Source organism: Diabrotica virgifera, chromosome 7, assembly GCF_917563875.1.
Source record: "Diabrotica virgifera virgifera chromosome 7, PGI_DIABVI_V3a".
In the NCBI taxonomy this organism is placed as follows: Eukaryota; Metazoa; Arthropoda; class Insecta; order Coleoptera; family Chrysomelidae; genus Diabrotica; species Diabrotica virgifera.
This window is the reverse complement of record NC_065449.1, coordinates 20,243,221-20,264,516: the sequence shown is the minus strand read 5'-3', so window position 1 is coordinate 20,264,516 and position 21,296 is coordinate 20,243,221. Positions and strand designations below refer to the sequence as shown.

The 21,296-nt window shown below is 31.5% G+C and overlaps 1 protein-coding gene across 1 annotated transcript in view; it reads right to left on the bottom strand.

Moving 5' to 3' along the window:
• Positions 1–21,296, bottom strand: part of LOC114327712 (pickpocket protein 28-like) — a 62,488-nt gene that overhangs the window by 10,403 nt on the left and 30,789 nt on the right. Inside the window, exons 5-10 of the mRNA XM_050655437.1 lie at positions 14,798–14,949; positions 14,438–14,633; positions 14,061–14,185; positions 10,886–11,031; positions 9,628–9,687; positions 1,704–1,872 (exon numbers count right to left, since the gene is read on the bottom strand). Coding sequence (XP_050511394.1) covers positions 1,704–1,872; positions 9,628–9,687; positions 10,886–11,031; positions 14,061–14,185; positions 14,438–14,633; positions 14,798–14,949 — 848 coding nt within the window. The remainder of the gene's footprint in view (positions 1–1,703; positions 1,873–9,627; positions 9,688–10,885; positions 11,032–14,060; positions 14,186–14,437; positions 14,634–14,797; positions 14,950–21,296) is intronic.

Sequence of the window (21,296 nt, the reverse complement as noted above, 5' to 3'; positions counted from 1 at the left end):
ATTTTTCATTCTTTTTTGTTTCCAAGTAACTCGAGTAGAGCCATCAAACTAACGCATTATTAAATGTCAAAGTTGCTTTTGTTTTGTTATAATAAATTACATTATTTATTATAATAAAAAATTTTAATTTGTTTAAATAAAGATTGTTTAACTAATTATACAGCTTTCAAATAAGAATATTTGTGTTTTTAACGTTAAAAGGTACACTTGTACTAAGTATATCCAAAAAAAGTCTACAACTGGAGAAGATATGTCGTTTTCTTTTCTTATAAATAAATTAATCTATTATAGCAAAACAAAAGCCAGTTTGACATTGAATAATGCGTTAGTTAGATGGCTCTACTCGAGTTACTTAAGAACAAAAAAAAAAGAATGAAGAAAAATGCTCCATGGGAAGCCTAGAAAATGCATTTTTTTAACGTATACCGATTTTGAACTTTGAGATTACATTTTCTCCAACCTAATTTTTGATTGGAATTTTGGTATTTTTGGCAATTTTCACTCGGAATATCGATAGTTTTTATTATAATAATATATGTTATGGACATTTTAAAGATTTGAAAATTAGTGTGGAGAAAGAGGACAAAAATAAAAAGGTGATGGTTCAAAAATTATGATTCTATTGTTTATATCTTTGCCGTAAATGCCGGTCAACTTTGACCGGTTGTATCTTAGGAACCACTCATCACAATTAAACGTTTTTCTTTTAAAAGAAGCGTCCTGCCGCTTTTTTTCCAATACCGTTTTTATGATTTAATTTAATTTAACATTTCCCGAGATATTTTATTTGTTTATAAGCCAAAAAATTGTTTATAATTTTAAAATAATTCTGAGGCCGCCTAAATAGTCTAATTTCAATTATGTAAAGTGTATTAGATAGGTACAGTGTCTTTTTATACAAAAATCATAGTTATTCTTATGTATCATAATTATTGCGGTTATTATAGCGACCGTAAATTTTTAATTAACAATTCAATTGTTGCTAAACTGTTAATTTAATGTCCATCGGCTTCTGCAATTATAATCTATATGAAAAGAGATTTTATATTATCAAGTTATTTAATAAACAATTACTTATCTAAAATTTTAGTTGAAAATTAAAGATTTTGTTGGGAAAACCCGCATTTTCCGGGAAAAATTTTCGTCGAAGTAAATCGGGAAAAACACGTCTCTATGCAGAATTTAATTACGGTGAATTTTTATTTGGGTGTTTTTGGTGTAAAGTTAAAATTTTTGTAGTTATAGAGCAAAAATTGAAAAAACACGATTTTCGGGCGCCATTCTGTTTATAAAAAAAGTAGCACACTATCTGCGGACTTTGCATACCTATATTATTAATATATACAATCATAAGATTCGATTTCAGCAATAAAATTGCTGGTAAATAACTTTTCCTTGTATTTTGCTAATTAGTCCAGAGTATAAACCTGATTAGTCAACTATCCGATTGATCTCTAAACCAAACTGAAATAATCCAGATTTCAGTTTGGTTTAGAGATAGCAACATATGCATTCTCTGATGAAAAACTAACGAGTTTTGAAACCGTTCGGTCAGAGTGTTTGTTGTGCTCTCTAAACGAACTGAAATATAAGACGGCTTTGGATTCGTCTTGCAACGAGATGAAAATGGTTATTCATTTTTATTTTTATTTACTAAGATTTTCTTTATTACGTTTCTATTTAGGAAAACTAAGTAAACTCACTGTTCATCGTTTGTGTCAAATTGATCTTGCCAATCCCACGTAGCTTGAGACGTTTCTAGGTTATAATACATCGATGTACAGATGGGCATACAGTCGCACTTATCTTTTGCAATTTTTCCTTGTTTCAATGAGTGTAACTTTTTCTCTATATTCGAAAGTAGAAGTTCGCCTGAAAAGTAAGGAATTTTAGAATATTCTTGTTCTCATGATCATTTTTCAGTGCGTCATTATTTATGACGTCATATACTGTATTGGGTGTGTCGAGACTTATTTCATGTAATTATTGACGAATCTGACAGATGCAAGAATCGTACTTAGCCATAGGTGAAAAGCTTGTGGAATTAAACTAATTAGTAATTTAGTAGATTTGATTTTTACACAATATGTTAACGTGTCGTAGGTATTTTTTATAAAGGGGAATAAAATTAAAAAGTAAACAATATTGTTAATTAAATTTATAAATATGGAAACATTAAAAAATGACACAAAACTATCCATAAACTGTGTTTTTATCTTCTCTAGGTGCTGTCTCCGCTTCAAAAGGTGGCAATCATCAGAGCGATCTTTATTTCTGAAACCGCGGCTCTAAATAATTCATTGTTATTACATCCAAACCAGTTCCTAAGGTTCTTCAGCCATGAGTTACGTCTCCTTACTATGGAACTTTTTCTTGCATAATGACCTGGAGTATTAGAATATATTTATTCTAACGAACTAAATTCTAAACCAAAATACAAAACCAACTTTTAACGAACTAAATTCTAAACCAAAACACAAAATAATGCACAAAAACGTTGTGAAATACAAGGGAAGTCGAATTCGAAATTTCAAAATGACAGGTACACAAAATACTGACCTGAATAATAACCGTCACTTGACTCTTTGACACTTCTAAAAAATGGCCAAAATGGACGAAGTTTTCGTCAAATGTTCGTAATACGTGTATTTGATTGGCTAGAAAAAACGCGCATTCTAAATATCAACGAATCAAACGTAGGTTAGGAATAGACATCTTATGTATATAACCATTGTAATGCTGCATTATTTTTGTGTTTAATCACGGAGCTACCGCTTTTTCCGTCTCATCTAACTTAATGCATTAGAGAGAAATCGAAAAACTGTGACGCACTAAAAATTGATCATGAGAACAAGAATACATTCAAAATATGTAAATGTTTTTATAAGAATCAAGGAGAAAACCTTATGCATATAATAGAAGGGACCATGAGGCTTTTAAGGCTGACTTATCTTATAGACGGAGAGGCAGCGCTGAAAAATCTCTTTGAATTTACTAAAGCTAGATTTTTCACAGTTGATTACTGTGAGTGTGTAGAGAAACATACTGCGGTCGGTCAAGCGAAACGTAGAACAGGGGTTACTGAGAGGGTATCAAAGTTGCTTTCCTACGAAGGTAATTAAATCCATTTACTAAGGCTGAAAATCAGTACACACATTCTAAATTAAATATAAATAAAAGTTATTATAGTCGGTCAGCTGTATGACGGGACAGAGCCGGTCGGTCGGCCCCAATAGTCGAAGCAATGAAGTCGAGGAAATGAAGCATTTTGGCTCGCAATTTTTTCGTGCAGCATGGATTTATTTGAAATTTTCACAGAAGGTAGGAAATATAGTCTAAGAGCTGGGAGCGGATTTTGTGCGTGATAAGTAATATGGAAAAACTATACGGGGATATGTTGAATTAGTTGTGTACATGACTTTCACCAACGGCCGGAAACCAGAGTTGGGGCCGAGGGTAGTTATAAGGGGTCAAAGTCGCGGATTTTATTATTTTTTTTATGACGCTCATGATCGAGATAGTGCACCAAAATTTGAAAATAAGTAGGTCATGACGTACCTAAGTATAATCTCTAGGGGCTCAACGCTGCGTGGCCGACAAAGGGGTGGGGGTAGAGGTGAATATAAAAAATATAACGGGTTTTTTACGACGTTCGTGATTGAGATAGTGCACCAAAATTTGGGTATAAGTAGACCATGATATAAATAATTAAAATCCTCAGAGCCGGAAACCAGAGTGGGGAAGGAAGGTAGTTATAAGGGGTCAAAGTTCCGTTTTTTATTATTTTTTTTCTGACGCTCATGATCGAGGTAGTGCGCCAAAATTTGGGAATAAGTAGGTCATGACGTAACTAAGTAAAATCTCCAGGAGTGGAACGATGCGTGGTCGACAAAGGGGTGGGGCAGGGGTAAATATAAAAAAATGTAAGGGTTTTTTTGCGACGTTCGTGATTGAGATAGTGCACCAAAATTTGGAAATAAGTATACCATGACATAACTAAGTAATATCTCCATAGGCGGAAACCAGAGTGACGGAAGAGGGTAGTTATAAGGGGTAAAAGTCACGGTTTTTATTATTTTTTTTGTGGCGCTCATGATAGAGATAGTGCACCAAAATTTGGGAGTAAGTAGGTTATGACGTAACTAAGTAAAATCTTCAGGGGCGGAACGCTGCTGGGAGTACAAAGGGGTGGTAGGCAGGGGTGAGTATAAGAATATATGGGGGTTTTTTTGCCGTTCGTGATCGAGATAGTCCACCAAAATTTGGGAATAAGTAGATCATGACATTACTAAGTAAAATCTCCAGGGGCAGCACGCTGTGTGGGGGACAAATGTTGTGCCGGGTCACAAAAAAAATAATAAACACTGCGACTTTGACCCCTTAAAACTACCCTCATCCCCAACTCTGGTTTCCGGCTCTGGGGATTTTACTTAGCTAAGTCATGGTCTACTTATTTCCAAATTTTGGTGCACTATCTCAATCTAGCACGTCGCAAAAAACCCTTTATATTTTTTATATTCACCCCTACTCCCACCCCTTTGTCGGCCACGCAGCGTTCCGCCCCTAGAGATTTTACTTAGTTACGTCATGACTTCATGACCTACTTATTCCCAAATTTTGGTGCACTATCTCGATCATGAGCGTCACAAAAAAAATATTAAAATCGGCGATTTTGACCCCTTATAACTACCCTCATGCCCAACTCTGGTTTACGGCTCTGAGGATTTTACTTAGTTATGTCATGGTCTACTTATTCCCAAATTTTGGTGCACTCTGTCAATCAAGAACGTCGCAAAAAAACCCCTTATATTTTTTGTATTCACCCCTGCCCCACCCCTTTGTCGGCCACGCAGAGTGCCATCCCTGGAGATTTTACTTAGTTACGTCATGACCTACTTATTTCCAAATTTTGGTGCACTCTGTCGATCATGAGCGTCACAAAAAAAAATAATAAAAACGGCGACTTTGACCCCTTATAACTACCCTCATCCCCAACTCTGGTTTCCGGCTCTGGGGATTTTACTTAGTAATGTCATGATCTACTTATTCCCAAATTTTGGTCTACTATCTCAATCACGAACGTCGCAAAAAACCCTTTATATTTTTTATATTCACCCCTACCCCCACCCCTTTGTCGGCCACGCAGCGTTGCGCCCCTAGATATTTTACTTAGTTACGTCATGACCTACTTATTCCCAAATTTTGGTGTACTATCTCGACCATAAGCGTCATAAAAAAAATAATAAAATCCGCGACTTTGACCCCTTATAACTACCCTCGGCCCCAACTCTGGTTTCCGGCTGTTGGTGAAAGTCATGTACACAACTAATTCAACATATCCCTGTATAGTTTTTCCATATTACTTATCACGCACAAAATCCGCTTCTATCTCTCCGACTAATAGTCCAAGGATCATTTTTGAAGTTATACTTCTTTACGCGCGATATGAGGGTGAATTTTAATAGGATTAAAACCTTTGATCCGGCGCAGTCGCATTACAACTTTGTTCTGATTGGATGTTCAAATGACATGACAAAAATTATCCAATATGGCAGCTGTGGGACTGTGGTTTGGTTATGTATGGTTGTTGCGTTTTAAAATTTGTAGGAAGAGAAACAACAAACAAAAAGTTAGTTAATGGTTATACTGCCTTTTTAAATAGTTTTCATATTATATTTTTGGACTTATTAACATAGAAGAGATGATTGTTGCATGCCAATGTGAAAGCCCATCAAACTGTGACTAGTATGAGTGCCGCAAAATTACTGATAAAAAACCTATTAGCTCGAGGGCGTAGACAACTGTGGATAACAACAATCAACCGGGACGATCTACGATCTCGCTTATTCAAAGCTAAAGAATCTTACACTGGTAAGTGTTTTAAAAATAGTTGATCAAATTTTTTTATGATATTTGAACATAGCCACTTTGCACGATGCAAGTGATTGCGAAATTTATTAGTCGTTATATTGATACATAGTATGTAATACTTTTATTTACATAATTTGACTACCATCAAAATTTCTATCAATATTCACCTAATATACTGTTTTCTTACTCTATGTTTTGTTGTATTTTTTCAATTCTAAATAATTTCAATTCAAAATCAAAATAATTTGATTTACATAATTCAAAAATGTCAAAAGTTTAATCCGTTTAGTTAGTCGATCTTTGCACATAATGACACACTGTCTCCGTGGCGAAGCGTTTAATGCGAGTGAACCCCAATACAACGCCAATAACAGGAGCGCTGGTAAGTTGGTTCGAATCCCAATAGAAACTTTTATTTTTTTATTTTTTTTTATACATTTTATGATTGTAAGTATATTTATTATATAATTTTATTTTCAGAAAATACGTATTTAGTTAAAAAAATTTCCGACAATTAATGTTCAGAAATCATTTGTGACATTTTTAATGTGTTTGTGTGTGTTTTATTCTTTTATTATTTTAATTTTTGGCACTGTTTTAATAAAAATGTTTGAGAAGTAGTAAGTATAAATTAGTTTAATATTTAAATAAAATATAAATAAAAAGTATATTAATTTCGTTTATAATCATATAATCATACAATAGAAGTATAAACTTCTTACGTGCGTACAAAAGTACACACACATTCTTTTTTTTTATATCATGCCGCTATCATACGCTAAAACCTTGGGGGTGGTTGCCACCCCATCTCGGGGGTGGGAATTTTTTATTACATTTTAACCATGTAATTCGATGCAAAAAGTAATTCTAAGAAAAAAATGTTTTTAACATTTTCTTCGTAAAACTAATATTTTTCGAGTTATTCGCGCTTGAAAATAACAGTTTTTTGATGAAAAAATCGACTTTTTTAGAGGGTTTTTTGAGAATAACTCGAAAAATATTATATATATTTTTGGCGATAAAAAGTTTCTTCAAAAATGATTTTGTAGAATTTTTAAAGAGCTATAAAACTGTGTAAATTAAATTCCGTAAGATCCCTTAGTTTTTAATTGGGGCGTGTTTAAAGGGCTCGAATAAGGGGGTGTTTGCTGGTAAATATAGGTTTTAAACAGCTATATCTGGCTAACTATTCACTGTAATGAAAATCTATGCACAGGGTAATTTTAGTCATTAAAAAAGCTACAATTTAGTAGTTTATAATTTTATTTTCGTATTTTCAGTATTTTCGGAGATATTTTGAAGTAAAAGGTGAAAAATACCAAATTGCAAAAAATCAATTTTTCTTTAAACTCCAATTTTTCCAAAATTAGGCATTTTAAATAGATCAAACTCCTTGAGTGTATTGATAATATAAATATAAAAGGAACTACAGAAAGGTGAAGACCAATTTTGAATTAGGAAGGTAGTTAGGGGGTTGTTTTCACTGATTTTTTCGTAGAGAAAAGCAGGTACCGACATTTTTTTAGTCGCTTAATTTTCATGCTAGAAACTTTTTATTATTATTTTTTAAAGGTCTAATTGTATACTTGAAAAATGATTATTTAAGTTTTCCTCAAAAATTGCAAATTTTTCCCATTATTTGGCTTTGAATATTTCAAATTATGCGTTTTATGAAAAAAGTTAACCTTTAACATGCCGTATCTCGGTTTGTGTTGGTCTTAAAGATATTATAGGAAAAGAATTTGATTTGTGTTACTAAAAGATACAATTTCGATATACAGGGTGTCCCGAAAAGATTGGTCATAAATTATACCAGACATTCTGCAGTCAAAAATAGTTCGACTGAACCTAACTTACCTTAGTACAAATGTGCTCATAAAAAAAGTTACAGCCCTTTGAAGTTACAAAATGAAAATCGATTTTTTTCAATATATCGAAAACTATCAGAGATTATTTATTGAAAATGGACATATATAATTCTCATGGGAGAAGCATCTTAAAGCAAAGTTATAGTGAGATTTGTCCACCCCATAAAAATTTTATGGGGGTTTTGTTCCATTAAACCCCCCCAAACTTTTGTGTACGTTCCAATTAATTCATTATTGTGGTACCATTAGTTAAACACAACGTTTTTAAAACTTTTTTGCCTCTTAGTATTTTTTCTATAAGCGAGTTTTTATCGAGATGCGGCTTCTTTTTTAACATATTTTCATACAAATTTTATGGGGCTTTTGTTCCTTTAAACCCACCAAATGTTTGTGTACGTTCCAATTAAACTATTATTGTGGCACCATTAGTTAAACACAGTGTTTTTAAAACTTTTTTGCCTTTTAGTCTTTTTTTGATAATTCACCTTTTACCGAGATGTGGCTTCTTTTTCAAAATATACCCAAAAATGTACATAATAAATACATTTTCAGATTTATAACAGGTCTCTATAACGTGCTATAATCGTACTTAAAATATACAAATATGTGGTGGATTCGACAAATATCCAAAATATCTCGATAAACACTGCCTTATTGAAAAAGTACTAAGAGGCAAAAAAGTTTTAAAAACACTGTGTTTAACTAATGGTGCCTCAATAATAATTTAATTGGAACGTACACAAAAGTTTGGGGGGGTTTAAGGGAACAAAACCCCCATAAAATTTTTATGGGGTACACAAATTTCACTTTAATTTTTTTTTAAGATGTTGCTGCCATAAGTGTGCCACATATCCATTTTCAATGAAAAATCTCTAAGAGTTTTCGATATATGAAAAAAAATCGATTTTCATTTTGTAATTTCAAAGGGCTGTAACTTTTTTTGTGTGAATTATTGTATATAGGTAAGTGAGGTTCAATCAACTTATTTTTGACCCCAAAATCTGTGGTATAATTTATGACCAATCTTTTCGGGACACCCTGTATATCTACAGTTTTTTTGATAAAATGCATATTTTTCGAGGTATTTTCAAAAAACCCTCTAAAAAGTCAATTTTTTCGTCGAAAAACTGTTATTTTCAAGCGTGAATAACTCGAAAAATATTAGTTTTACGAAGGTAATGTAAAAAACATTTTTTTTTCTTAGAATCACCTTTTCCATCGAATTACATGGTTAAAATGTAATAAAAAATTCCCATCCTCGAGATGGGGTGGCAACCACCCCCAAGGTTTTAGCGTATGATAGCGGCATGATATATAAAATGATCCTTGGACTTTTCCCTACCTTCTGTAAAAATTTCAAGTAAATCCATGCTGGACGTAAAAATTGTGAGCCAAAATGCTTCATTTCCTCAATCGACTATTGGGGCCGACCGACCGGCTCTGTCCCGTCATACAGCTGACCGACTATAATAACTTTTATTTATATTTAATTTAGAATGTGTGTACTGATTTTCAGACTAGTAAATGGAAATAATTACCTTCGTAGGAAAGCAACTTTGATACCCTTTCAGTTACCCCTGTTCTACGTTTCGTTTGATCGACCGCAGTATGTTTCTCTACACACTCACAGTAATCAATTGTGAAAAACCTAGCTTTAGTAAATTCAAAGAGATTTTTCAGCGCTGCCTCTTGGTCTATTAGGATGGGACGTGGACGGCATGGCTGTCTTGCAGAGCACGTTGAAAAATCGTGTGATATGAAAGACATTGGCTGGTTTATAGTACAACGAGACGGAGCGACAACGGAGACGTGCGCCGTCTATTGTTCCACGGCCCGTGTCGTACACGCCCCGTCCTAAGATAAATCCGGCTTACCAAGAGTAACTTACGTTCACTTTCAAATATACAGTTGATCCGTTCCTCAGCACAAACCTGAACATCGTGTTCTCCTAAAACAAAGAGACTATTAAATTAATTCACATTGTTAAAGAACGAGCCTAAATATCATTAATAAACATATAAGACAATAAGTTGGAATAGACCAAAAACATGAATGTATTAAATATTTATTATCATGACTATCATCACAAAGTCTGTAACGATCCAAAAAACTTTATGAATTTTTATTAAAGTATTTCAAATTTCGTTCAGTATTTTGTTTCTAAGGTTTCGTATGTTTTAATTCTGTGTTTTAAATTTATTTATTCGAGCAAAAGTTTTTTAAAAACCTCTCAAAATCTCCGAAGAAAAACACTTCAAGTGTCTCTTGGAATAGAATAGACATCCAATGTTTATTTTACGCATTCTCACTTACTGTTGAGTCTGCGAATCTTTACCCGTGCGTCATCATTTAAAGCATACGAAATAAGTAGGTAATAAGTCGGAAATTGAAATTTACTAAACGCAACAGCAAGTGACAGTAAATGACTTGATGTTGCGTTTAGAATGCGTGAGAATTGAATTCATTCCTGAAATAGATCTAGAGGGGATCACCTAGCGGTCCGCTTGGTAGGCGATACCGGTTTTTAGCCGGTATGGGCGATGTTTAAATGCTTGAGAGTAGCTGTCTCTTTGGAGATCAATAATTGTATGGAGATCAGTTTGGAGTATAGTACGAGGTAAATCAAAATTTGTGACCCAGCAACAAGAAGTGAACATTAATTTAGTGCAGAATGGTCATCTTTAATTGCAGTAGTTATAGAAACAAGCCCACAAGTCACTGTAAGTTTTTTAACTTGTGTTATGTATTCTGCAACAGCAAGTCAAACTACAATGCTGGATGTTTCAATGATGGAGATCTATGCAGTGGAAAAACACCTGTTATCATTTATATATTTTTTTAACATTTTATGTACCTAGTAGGCACAGTGCAGTGCAGTGTTATGCTTTTTTTAATGGAGTATGTCCCCGTAATTTTTCTGCATGTTTGTTAGGTAACTCATATAACCCCATATAATTTGTTAGATAACTTCAATAATATACATTTTTTTAAAAGCATCATTTAGAGAAAATAATAAATGACTGTAGCGAAAAGAAAACTAAAAGAAAGCTTATAAAGACAAACAACGTTAACACATTAATTTTTCTTTTGAGGCACTTACAGCTAGCAACTAAAAATCCAAGAACACACAACACATAAATGCTCACTTGGCATGTAAAAATCGACACATCCACATCTCTTCAGAGTGTGGTTTGTTTTACATTCTATTTGGCAATCCATTTGGGTATAATTTACAAAATACCGCAGTTGTTTTTCATTAGGAAAGTAGCAATTCCTTTTCTTCGGAGGATATCTACAAAACATTATTCTTATATTAGGAGAGGCAAGTATGTTAAATTTGCAGTTACTCGAGCGTTATGGGGACCTATTGGATTGTGAAGTTTAGGTCCCAAAACCAAAAAAAAAGAATGTGTGTGTACTTTGTACGCACGTAAGAAGTTATACTTCTATTATATGATTTAAACGAAATTAATATACTTTTTATTTATATTTTATTTAAATATTAAACTAATTTATACTTACTACTTCTCAAACATTTTTATTAAAACAGTGCCAAAAATTAAAATAATAAAAGAATAAAACACACACAAACACATTAAAAATGCCACAAATGATTTCTGAACATTAATTGTTGGAAATTTTTTTAAGTAAATACGTATTTTCTGAAAGTAAAATTATATAATAAATATACTTACAATCATAAAATGTATAAAAAAATAAAAAAATAAAAGTTTTTATTGGGATTCGAACCAGCTACGTTTTTCGTCAATATTTCTAAAACTATGAGGTTTAGCATGAACAACATTTTATACAAAAATGTTTTAAAATAAATTTGAAATAAAAAATGTCCTATACATAATCCTTCTAAAATGAACGATTCCAAAGTTACGGAGGTAGTATAGTATAATTGGTCCAAAAAAGGCCTAACCTAGACATCCAAAGTAAAAGTTTTCCTCCAACACCAAATTGTTCTATATGATCCACATACTGTTCAGTAAAAAGTTACACCATTTTGAGCGTCCGGTTTGGGGGGGGGGGGAGATGTGGGAGAAGTCGGTAAATTAGTTATTTCTTTACGTTTCTCGTCAATATTTCTAAAACTATGTTTAAGCGTAAACAATGTTATATACAAAAACATTCTACATAAAATTTAAAACAAAAATGGTCCTATCCTTAATTGTTATAAAATCAACGGTTCCAGAGTTACGAAGGGTGAAATGTGGAGGTTTTCGATACTTTTTATATTTTTTGGGCAACTGAAGATGATTTTGAGTGGTGAGGTTGACGTTTAATTCTTCAAGGGATTATCACTAACATACCATCGGCCACTGAAATAGCAAATCCTGTTAAAGAAAATTTATTTCAATCAGTAAAAATATTATAAATTGCTCAAAAAATATAAAAAGTATAGAAAACCTCCACTTTTCACCCTCCTAACTGTGGAATCGTTGATTTTATAACAATTATGTATAGGACCTTTTTTGTTTTAAATTTAATGTAGAACATTTTTGTATAGAACATTAAAGCATATTTTTAGAAATATTGACGAAAAACATAAAAAAACTACTAATTTACCGATTTCTCCTCTATTTACCCCCCAAACGGGACGCTCAAAATGGTGTAACTTTTTACTGAATAATATCTGGACTATATAGAACAATTTGGTGTTGGAGGAAAACTTTTACTTTTAATGTCTGGGTTAGGCCTTTTTTGGATCAATTATATTATACTACATCCATAACTTTGGAGCCGTTCATTTTAGACGGATTATGCAGAGGACCTTTTTTGTTTCAAATTTAATGTAGAACATTTTTGTATAGAATGTTGTTCATGATAAACCGCATAGTTTTAGAAATATTGACGAAAAACTTAAAAAACTACGAATTTACCGATTTCTCCCCCTCTTCCCCCCAAACCCGACGCTCAAAATGGTGTGACTTTTTTCTGAACATTATGTAGACCATATAGAACAATTTGGTGCTGGAGGATAACTTTCACTTTGGATGTCTGGGTTTGGATCTAGTTATACCATACTATAATGATATGATTAAGAAAATAGGTAGGTATTTGGAAAAAAATAATTTTTTCAAGAAATGTTTAAACAAAGTATGTAGACCCTTTATTAATTAATACATTTATAATAAAATTGCATATATGTAATGTATGTAGAAATTACATACAAATTAAATTTTTAATAATTAAAAAAACGGACGTGAACTCTAGACAGGACACGGGTAGGTTTTCTTCCTATATGTCTACAATAATTAAAAAAGTAGTCAGCTACCTGAATATTTCAGTTGTTACGAAAATGATGTAACAGTGTGAAATAGCTTCAGTGAAATAACAGTTAAAAAATAACGGCTACTGCTATCGCAACGCATTCCTATCTTATACTAGTGCAAATTGCAAATTATACATAATCATAATTTTTCATTTTTATGTAAAACAATCTGTGTTTATTTTCACCAGTCAAAAGTGAATTCATACCATACTGTGATCAGTGTGATTTTTGTTCTTCTCACTTGTGTAAAATATTATTTTTTATAAATTCTATGTTCCTCATATTAATACATTTCCAAACAATACATTTCTTATTTAAGGGACCGTTCAAGTATTATGTAACACAGGTTGGGAGGGGGGTCAAAAATCTTCAAAAATTGCGTTACGTAGGGGGGGAGAGGGGGTTAAAAATCTTCAAAAATCGTGTTACATAATACTTGAACGCTCCCTAAATAAAAAATTCTGTTTGCATTTTTTTTTGCAAAAATGGTACATGTTTGAAGGGCTGCTACTAGAGAATTGCCTAGGGCGGCAATTGACCTAAACGCGGTCCTGCCCACCCCTCTTCGTGGGGGGTCGTGTTTGGTATCAATCGATAGATTTTTGAAACATATTGAACACGTATTTTTTTTTAGTTTTTCGATCTCACGTTTATTTCGCGAAATATTCGCTTTTTTGTGAAAGTTTGCGACTCATCCATTTTTTTACGCCCCGCTCAAATCGTTATATTTTTGAAATATACACTCTTCTGTATGTACCTACTTAACTTACCTTATCTTAATCTGACGATTTCGAGTTTTTCTAAGAATATATTTTTTTCTCGGGCCCTGCTTAACGAACTCCCCTGTATTAAAAGCCAATATATGGTAGGGGCACATTTACAGGGTACAAGGTTTCTCCCCGTGTAATCTTCTGACGCGCTCGAGTAACTGCAAAAATCCCCGCTTGGGCTCCCCTACCATTAAGTTAATTATGTTCAAAATTACTGCAATTTTTAGAATTACTAGAATATGAGAATAATGTATAAATAGTAAAAAAAACCTTTTTATTGCATTTGCTGTTGTAGTTATTGATGGGTTAATCGCTGCTACCACTACTTGATCCAACGGTATTCTAAAATGTTGCTGTCGCACACGAGGAAGCCTTCCGGGATGACTTATTTCAACCTAAAAAATAATAAATAAACCTTTATAACTAGACCAGCTACCGAAGACACTAGCGAAGTAGATGCCCTTAAGCATATGCAGCTTTTTCTTCACTCTGTATATCATAAAAAATTCATAAACGGTTTTTTAACATTTCGAATTGTCTCAAAATTTTCGAAGAGGATAAACATAATCCAATTATTTATTTATGATGATGATGAACACTTACCTTTGCTTATATTCAACTAACCATAATAATAAATTAAAAGGTACCTTAAATCCTTGTATAGACGACCCGCACGAATAGTCCAAGTCCTCGTCTTTTACAGTGAGGACACCTTCCAACGAGAATATGGCACCGGCATACAAGGCTCGTCTGGGATAAGTTATAGCAGTATCGTCAAGGGAGTATCCATTTTCAATTGACCAATTTGATGGTTTTGCTCTATGGAAATCTTTGTAGTGTTCACTAAAATAAGATATATAACATGGTGAAAATCTTATAATGAAAGATTTACAAACAAGATGCCACTTGTAGGTGGCGTCTGTGAGAGTCCACGACTCAACTTTGTACAATAAGTGTAGATTAAAAAGCATATTTATTTATGTACATTTACTATTTACTTTACTTACACAGTTGGTTTAAATATTTGACTTCGATCTAATATATTGAAGGAATAACAGATCCCTTCGTCTGTAATAATTGGAGTAAACAAATCAGTACAATTTTCTTCGTATCCCATGTATTGGCAGTGCGAGATTGTTGAGAAAAAATCTGGTTGAACCTAAAATATATAAAAATAAAATCCAACATAAAAAAGTTAGTTAAAATCCTTTATAAAAGGAATATTTTATTTAAAAATCCCTTAAAGGGGTCACATAACGTTTTCGAACTAACGAGTTCATCATCTGTGTTGTTAGCAGGTTTTTAGATGCTTGAGTCACCAAAATATAGAGGTGAAAAGAAAACCCTTAAATTTCGATTTACATATTAAGTATATTAATAGGCCAGGGTAATAAGACAAAAATATACCCTGTTCGTGACACTCGAGCAGCCAGAGTACTGAAGCGTTTTTTCGACAAGTAATACCTATAGGAACAAATTTTAACTATTTCCTGCATAGGATCTGGCGGCCATTTTTATTTATAAACAATTAACTGTCAAACAATGGCATTTTTCCCTTTTTTTCAAATCAATGGAAAACAGTGAAACTTATGATTTTTTTAGTACAAATATCTTTGGATTATGGAAAAAGCTTTAAAATGACATATTACAAAGTTTGATATACTCATTTGTTGTTAATATAATTGCGAAAATAGGTCGGAATTGCAAAAAAAATTATTTTCGCAATAACTGCTGTAAAAATTAGTGTACAGGATTGAAATTTTTGTCAAATGAGGGTTCTTTGTTGCTTAAGATGTGATAAAAATTTCAAAGCGATTCATTCAATTGTTTAAATTTTATTCGAATTGTTTATCTCAGTGAGCATTTCTTTTGCACTAACATAAGTCAGAAAAAAATGACGTTAGAACCATTCCATAGGTGCCAAATGGAAGAGCATGAACTATATTTTCAACTTGGTTTAAAAAAAGCGAATAAAAAATGCATTTATTAGCAATAAATAATTATGCAAAAGTATCGTAAATCTTTCCTTATAAACTTTTTGAATAACTTTTTCCAAAAAAATTAACTTTTTTACCCTGTTTTAAATGCACAACTACCAAGTAATGTTATTTTTCTACGACCGTTTAATAACATGCTCATTATTCGCTATGTTTTCATAGATAATAGCACCCATTACTGTACCCGTGAGTAATAATTCATTACTCACAAGCTGAAGTTACTCACGGGTCATTACTCACGGGCTGAAGTTAGATTCAAGTGGCGCATGCCACTTTTAATATTAATCGTATATAAACTGCAAATAAAATTACTTAAACTTGTTTATTTAATACAATAATTTTTGTAATTTATATCAATAATTAACTTCGAACATTTTTTAAAGGAATTTTAACTGTAACAATGTCAGTATATTTTTTACGTTTATATCTTGTTTACTAAAAATTTTGACGTTTATCATTTATTTTAGTGACAGTGACATTAGCGCATTTTGTGTATGTTAATTGGAATTTATAACTAATATTGTGTTTGTTTTTCAAGTTATATTGTGTTTAATATGTTATAACATATTATGTATAGTTATATTATTATATTATATATAGTTAAATGTAAATATACATTATAACTATATATATGAAATACGTCCGCCGACAACAGCTATTTCCTATATATTAAGTTCACTGACAGTAGGTACAAATTTAAGCTTATAATTTTTCGGAAACGAATAGAACTTATAGAACTTATAGAACTTATATTGACTATTTCTAGTTGTATTTTTACAATAAATAAGAATTTGGTAATACAATGTAGTAAGCAACCAATTATTCAGCCACGTACTAGGGGTAAATAGCATTTAGGTATTTTTGTAAATTATTATAATTTAAATCTCGAGTACCTAGTTGATAATTAAATTTTTTACTAATTAAAATAAAGGAAGCTCGTAGAAAAAGTATATTATTCTACTCGCATGTAATGGCTACTCTGATGAATTACGACACTCGCCTACGGCTCGTGTCGCAAACTTCATCATCGTGAGTAATAGCCATAATTACATGCTCGTTGAATAATATACTATTATATCATAATTGATAAAAAATTGTAATAATAGTATATTATTTAACGAGCATGTAATAGCCATTACATGCAAGTAGAATACTATACTTTTTCTACGACCTTCTTTATTTTAATTAGTAAAAAAATATAATTATCAACTACTCGAGATTAAAATTATAATTTACAAAAATAAATTTTGTTTACCAATAGTACACGGCTGAATACCTAATTGGTTGCTTACTATTAATTAGCAATGCTATCTTTATATTGTAAAAGACACAACAAGAAATAAATAGTCAATTCAAGTTATATTCATTTCCGAAAAATTATGAGTATAAATTTGTACCTCCTGTCACTGTAATAAACAGGAAATGGCTATTGTCGGTGGACGTATTTAAAAAGTTATAATGCACATTTATATTTAACTATATATATATAAGAATATTACTATATAAATAATATATTATACTTAAAATATACAGCGTGTCTACTTAAGTTGGAAACATATGGGAAACTTTTTTATTATTAATTTTACGAAAAAAAGTTATTCTTTATAAAAAGTTCTGCATGCCCCAAAACCTAAGATTTAATCATCAGATATCAAATTTTCGCAATATTATACGAGGTATGTCAAAAAATATGAATTTCGGTTAAGGGTAAAGTACCTTTATTTCTCTCAATATCGAAAATTCTTATGATAAAAAGTTGTTGGGAATTAAAAACTAAGATCAAATATGCAATTAAATGCTTCTAATTGAAAAAAAAAATTTTTTTTTCTCAAATTTATGGATACTCAACATCGTTTTTAATTATTACAAATATGATAACTCGTTTATTATTCATTTTACGAAAAAAAGTTATTCTTCATAAAAAGCTTTGCATGGTCTAAAATATAAGACACAACCATGATATATCAACTTTTATTAATTTTATACGAGGTGTGTCAAAAAATATGAAATTCGCTTAAGATTATAGTACCTTTATATTTCACAATATTTCAATTAGAAGGATATAATTGCATATTGAAACATAGTTTTTAATTCTAAGCAACTTTTTTAATAACCGTTTTCAATATTGTGAAAAATAAAGGTACTTTACTCTTGAGTGAAATTCATATTTTTTGACATACCTCGTATAAAATTAATAAAATGTGATATCTGATGGTTGCACTTCGGTCTTAGGACATACAGAGCTTTTTATAAAGAATACCTTTTTTTCGCAAAAGTAATAATAAAAGATTTATCGTATGTGTAATAAATAAAAACGAAGTTGGTAGGTATCAATAAATTTGAGAAAAATTTGGAAAATATTTTTTTCCAAATAGAAGCATGTAATTGCATATTTGATCTTAGTTTTTATTTCCAAACAACTTTTCATAATAAGAATTTTCGATATTGAGAGAAATAAAGGTACTTTACTCTTGATCGAAGTTCATATTTTTTGACATACCTCGTATAATATTGATAAAATTTGATATCTCATAATTGAATCTTAGGTTTTAGAGCATGCAGAACTTTTTATAAAGAATAACTTTTTTTCGTAAAATGAATAACAAAAAAGTTTCCCATATGTTTCCAACTTAAGTAGACACGCTGTATATCAGAAGATAACTTTAAAAAATAACCACAATATAAGTTTTAAATTCCAATAAACACAGCAAATACGCTAACGTCACTGTCATTGAGAATGGTAAACGTCAAAATTCATAATAGTAAACAAAGTATAAAAGTAAAAAATATACGGACGCATTGTTACAGTTAAAAATCCTTTAAAAAATTGTCGAAGTTAATTATTGATATAAATAATTACAATAATTAATTTGTTAAATAAACAAGTAATTTTATTTGCAGTTTATATAAGACTAATATTAAAAGTGATATTCGCCACTTGAACCTAACTTCAGCCCGTGAGTAATGACCCGTAAGTAACTTTAGCCCGTGAGTAATGAACTATTTCTCACGGGTAAAGTAATAGGTGTTATTATCTATTTAAAAATAGCGAATAATGAGCACATTACTAAACGGTCGTAGAAAAATATATATAATTTCTATAAAAATATATATAAAATATATAAAAATATATAATATATATAATTTCATTTTTTTCCGGAACCACCCCAAAAAAAGGAGAATTAAAAAAGAAAGTGATTTACTTGGAATCCTTCACACACCATGCCCTTTATTAAAAAGCTTCATATATTATTTTATCTACTCTATGTCATATTATGTATAAGTTTTTAGTTTCTGAAAACTGTCATGATAGATAACAGTGTGTGAAGGATTTAAAGTGTGCGTGAACTAACAATGTATTTTAAATGGGGTTTACTTTTTCGCACACTTTCATAACGAGAGATCCACAATTATTGGGATCAAAGCTAGCCGTGCAAAAAATTACTTAAGCTTATTTTAATCCGAATTTATATCATTGGTATATTTATGTCCACCACTAACATCTCTACATAACCTAACTTTTCTTGTTAAGTTGACGTACAAACACTGCAAAGGTGAGGTAAACTGGAAAGTATATCTGAATTAAGAATAGACATGCACTGTATATCTATCTCTGTCGTTATAATCAAATATCCTTAACTCGCGTTGTCATGGTGATGACATTTGAGCAATAAATTACAACAAAAGTTTTGACAGGTTTGTGGTTTGAAAGAAGTTAGAATTTTTAAATGTCAAAGTTCTAAAAATTGTAGAATAGAAATGAATTCCAGTGACGAAGAGTTACAGTTTTTTTTATTTGTTTATCGTAGAGTAGATAAAATATTGTATGAAACTGTGCGTGAAGTACTTTTTGCGAACTTACGCGATGTATACCACTCGCTCCGCTGTCGCTCGTGCTCTAAATATCGCGTGCGTTCGCAAAAAGCATAGATACTTCACGAACTGTTTCATAAATAACTATTTTGTAGGTTCTTATTACTCATGCATGGACACTAAAAACGTTTCTTGATGCTACCCCTGTAGCCAAAAAAAAAATAAATAAAGGGGGGGGGTTGAAAAAAATTTTTTTTCTTTTTGGCCCATATGGACATAACATGCTTTATCAACAGGGTTTTTCAAAAATATATATGATTATTGCAACATCCCTGCCGAAAGTACCCCTATCCTTGAAAATAAACTGCAGAAACTACCCCTATCCCTTGGAGAGCATGTATTGACGATTTTCTCATTACCTATGCATATTTTTAAAGCAAAACTTATACAGAATTAAAGACCACTATTTTCTCTACAAATAAGGTTCTTTGCATTTTTTTCGTATAAGCAACCATTACGGCACAGTGGCGCCGTAAACCTCAGAAATGCTTTGGCGGGCTCCAGTTTTTGTTTTTTTTTTCGTCACCTATTTATTTTATGGATAACGTACTTATGGAAAATAAAAGAACACACTGTCTGCTACACATTATGACCTATGCATATTTTATTTTCTATTGCCTAAAGCCACAGTGGTGGCTCAAAATCAATTTTTGATTATTTTCTTTATTAATTCTCTTTTTTTGGGTGGTTTGGCGACTAGTTTTAGCCACTTCATTGTATTAAAATTGCCAGATACCTGGCCGGGTCAAAGTCACGGAAATATCTCATTTCTCTGGACTCATTGTGCTTTAACCTAATTTCCTTTCATAACAAATAATAGTCCAAGTAATGAAGCTTAAAATAGGACAAAACCTCGCAATTTTTACAGAATGGATCGATTTGCTTGAAAATTTGAGAATAAGTAGTGGATAGTCCAAGGATCAAAATCTATATCATGCCGAAAGGCGCTTTTACCATGGGGATGGTTGCCACCCCACCTCGGGGGTGGAAATTTTTTATTATATTTTAAATGTAATAGTTGGTAAAAACGTTCATTCTAAGCCAAAAACGTTCTTTACATTTTTTTTGATAAAATTGATAGTTTTCGATTTATTCGCTATCAAAAGTGTTAGTTTTATGTCGAAAAAAATCAATGTTTTTAATAAGTTTTCTGCTAATAACTCCAAAACTTTTCGTTTTATCAGAACAACTTTACTTAACAAAAATGTACCTTTTAAAAAAAAATTAACAAAATCGTTTTTTTAAATTTTCTTTAAGAGCAATAGTAATCGAGCTATACGTTATTATATGTTGGCTCTTCTTCGTCAGATGCTAAATATTGTAGTTTCAAAGTCAAAAGACGGGAAAACTATGCATTTTTCGAGGACAACTTGCTTAAACTAATTTAAAGTAAAGTCTCTAGTAAAAAAAAAGTAAAGTAAAAAAAAGTCTCTAGCCCAAAAATTAAGTGACTTATAATGAAAAGAATGTCAGTCCCTATTTTTTTTCAGCGAAAAAGTGATCGCAAGCAACCCCCTAATCACCACCCTAATTAAAATTAGTCATTGACCCTATTTGGTCTTTTTTATTTATGTATTATTAATAGGTTCTAGAAGTTTGACCGGCTTAGAATGATTATTTAAAAAAAAAACTGAAG